The sequence below is a fragment of the Vombatus ursinus genome, unplaced genomic scaffold (genome assembly GCF_900497805.2).
Source record: "Vombatus ursinus unplaced genomic scaffold, bare-nosed wombat genome assembly UNPS02008996.1, whole genome shotgun sequence".
In the NCBI taxonomy this organism is placed as follows: domain Eukaryota; kingdom Metazoa; phylum Chordata; class Mammalia; order Diprotodontia; family Vombatidae; genus Vombatus; species Vombatus ursinus.
The window spans coordinates 1,340,106-1,343,344 of NW_020948774.1; the positions used below are offsets into that span (position 1 = coordinate 1,340,106).

General features: G+C 55.8%; 1 protein-coding gene across 1 annotated transcript in view; it reads right to left on the reverse strand.

The window, feature by feature from the left end:
• The window catches only part of BAHCC1 (BAH domain and coiled-coil containing 1), a 149,847-nt gene that overhangs the window by 48,139 nt on the left and 98,469 nt on the right, over positions 1–3,239 (reverse strand). Inside the window, 2 exon segments of the mRNA XM_027850168.1 lie at positions 94–202; positions 882–2,621. Coding sequence (XP_027705969.1) covers positions 94–202; positions 882–2,621 — 1,849 coding nt within the window.

Below are 3,239 nucleotides of genomic sequence, written 5' to 3' on the forward strand. Positions count from 1 at the left end.
TGTGTGTGTGTGTGTGTGTGTGTGTGTGTGTGTGTGTGTGTGTGTGTGTCCCATCCCACCCTCCACCCCTGTCTTGGAGCCCCAGGTGCTTACTGGAGAAGCAGCTCCCGGCTTGAGAGGCCCAGCCGTTCATCACCACAGAGGCGGCTCCTCTCCTCATCAGCTTCCAGATCGATCACGTGCATGGAGCGGTTGGGACCCGCTATACAGAGGCCAACAGGGAAGAAATAACAGTAAGTGGAGTGGGTACCAACCCAGGCACTTAAAGCTTAGGAGCTCCTTGGTTCTACAATGTGGGGAAGGTTGACAAAGAGCTAATGCATGAAGTAGGGCTCTGACAAGGGGTCCAAGGAAAGAGTTAATGCCCATGGATAGGGCTCTGACAAGGTGTCCAAGGAAAGGGTTAATGCCCATGCCGGGGACTGGCACTGCAGGCGATTGGTAAAAGCTTGATGGAGTTACAGGGCATAGTGTATGCACTGGGAGGGCAGAAGGAAACTCAGATGGCGAGAGAAGGGGTGGGGAGGGAGAGAAGAGGGTGTAAATAGGGCTGGGTCAGCGGGGCTTCTCTCCAGCCACAGTGGGGTGGGGAGATGGGTCTGGAGCTTTTGGAGTGTGGAGGAATGAGGGGATTGGTTGGCCTCCCTCCTGGAGAGCTGACTGCCTCCATTTCTTCCCCCTGCTGCCCCTCCTAAAAGTGAGCTGTGAACTCCAAAAGGCCTTGGGGCCCTGTGGGTGAGCCTGAGGTCAGGCAATGAGAACCAGATGGGGTTAGCAGGCCCATTCTTGACTCCACCCCCACCTCTAGCTTGGAGCCTGAGCTCTGGTGACATCACCCCAATTCTTCCCTCCCCCCACCCCTTTCCCCTTAGGTTCTGTACCTTTGAACCCAGGCACTGCACGTCCCTGCCGGCTGGAATTAGTGCCATAGGAAGGTTCTGGGCGGTTCAAAGTGTCCTTCTGGCGGGCCACAGCCACAGCAATGCCCACGGGGGGCTGTCTCACCTCCCCATCACTATGGGGGGCCTCATGCTCCCGGCTCCGGGCACAGTCAGGCCTTTCTAGCTCCCCTTGACCCTTGCCTGACTGGAACTTCACTTCCTGTTGGACACAGCTGGCTTTGATATTTCCCAGACCCACAAACGGGGGCTTCTGGCCAACGATAAGTGCTTGGTTGCTATACTTAAGCAGGTTCTTCATGGCAGAGACCTCATCCGGTGGAGCAGGCAGCTCTTGGGATATGAGGGCTGCCTGCTGCAGGCTGTTGCTGAAGGGGTCAAGGTAGGAGCCCTTCCTCTCCTCACTGATGGAGATGGGGGGACCCTGACCCCCATGGACCGTCCAGGGTGGCAGGTGGGGCCCATTGTAGCCCAGGGATGCCAACTCAATGGACTTCCTCTGGGCTTCAGCCCCATTTCCCGTCTGTTCCATCTCAGGTAACAGGTGCTGCTGATGACGTATCCTAGCAACCTTTTGGGCACTGGGGCCTGGGGCCTCTTTGGCACCCTTGTCTAAAGTGCAGCAGGTTTGGCTGATTTTCACACACAAGGGGTCCTGGTGGCCAGGGCGGGAGCAGTCCTGAGAGGGAGGGGGCATCTCAAAGTAGCTTCCTTTCTCGAGGCCACCTTTTGGGGGTGCATGGGGTAGATTAGGAAAGGGGCCTTCAGATCCAGTGCTATTGAGATATTCTAATCCCTTCAGCCTTGGGTTGAGGGCTGCCTCAAAGCCAAGCCTCCGTTCCCCCTTGCCCTCGGCCTTCAGGTGGGGATAGGAGGTTCCATAGGACGCTGGGTGGTCAACACCCACCTCATGGTGCCGATCCTTCCCCTCTCCTGCCAGGCATGGCTCTGATGCCACCTGGAATGACCGGCTCTTGTCAGGTAGGTGCCCCACAGAAGGCACAAAGGTGGGCCCACTGAGTTTTAGGTCTCGGGTGGCTTTGTCTTGAAGAGGGCATAACATGTCTGGATTGGAGTGAAGCTGTAAGCAAGGAAATGTCCCAGAGCTGGTACTAAGTGGGGGTGGCATGGCTGGCAAGCTGGAGGGCACCGTGTAGGAAACTGAATGGTGAAGCATCTGTCTCCGTTCCAGACATTCACTGTATGGCTGGTTTGGTTCATGGTGGCCCAGCTCCCGCTCCCGCTCAGGCCGTCCTGCGTCCTTGGCGCAGCGGCTGGGCACCACCCCTACCCCGTGTCGAGGCAGCACACCCCCTGTACAGCTGGCCAGGACGGCTTTGCCCACCTCGCCATTGAGCACCTTGGTACTCAGGAAGCAGGAGTTGAGGTGCTTGGTTCGGTTCTCACAGGTACTTCGAGGATGGGTACTCTCCTTGCAGTGTCCGTCAGGAGTCATGGGCATTACCAGTTTGTGCCGTTCCTTCACATCATCTTCTACTGGCCGATCCTTGCCCTCTGCCTTGCCTGCCTTCTCCTTGCCCAGTTCCTTGTTCATCAGGAATCGGTCAAACTCCTTAGGGCCTTTCTGGAGGTGTCCTGCCTCCCTATCTCGGCTGCAAGAGCCAATGGGGTGACCTGGGGCTGCTCGGGCAATGCTGGGGAAATTGTGATTGGGGGGCAGAAGTGTGGGCTGGGCGGGAAGGTTGCGTAGATAGAAGTTATCTGGAACACAAATGAACAAAAGGTTAGGAGGAGAAGCAGTTCGGGATCCAAACAGTTCAATGTCTTAGCATAACAGAAGTCCAAGGAGACACCCCTAACCAACCAGAGGTTGCTTATTTTTCACCTTCAATCAATCGACAAGCATTTATGAAGCCCCTACTATGTGCCAGGCACTGAGTGAGGAGCTGGTGATACAAAGACAAAAATGAAAACTGTCTTTACCCTCCAAGAGTTTATGAGAGAATGAGAGAGTGAGCTAGAGAGAGAGAGATAGGGAAAGAAAGGGGGTGGGGGTGGGGGGAGGGAAAGAGAGAGAGCAAGAGAAGGGGGAGAGAGATAGGAGAGGGAGTGACAGACAGTGAGAGAGAGAGATAAGGGAGTGAGTGAGACACAGAGAGGTGGGGGAGGGAGAGGGAGTGAGAGAGAACCAGAGAGGAAGGAGAGAGAAAGAGAGAGGTGGGGGAGGGAAGGGAAGGAAGGGAGAGGAGGGAGGAAGGACAGAGAGAGATAAAGACAGAGAAGGAGGGAGGGAGAGGGAAAGAGAGAGAAGGAGAGAGAGACAGAGAGACAGAGAGAGAGAGAGAAGAGGAAGAGAAAGAGAAAAGAGAGAAGAGAGAG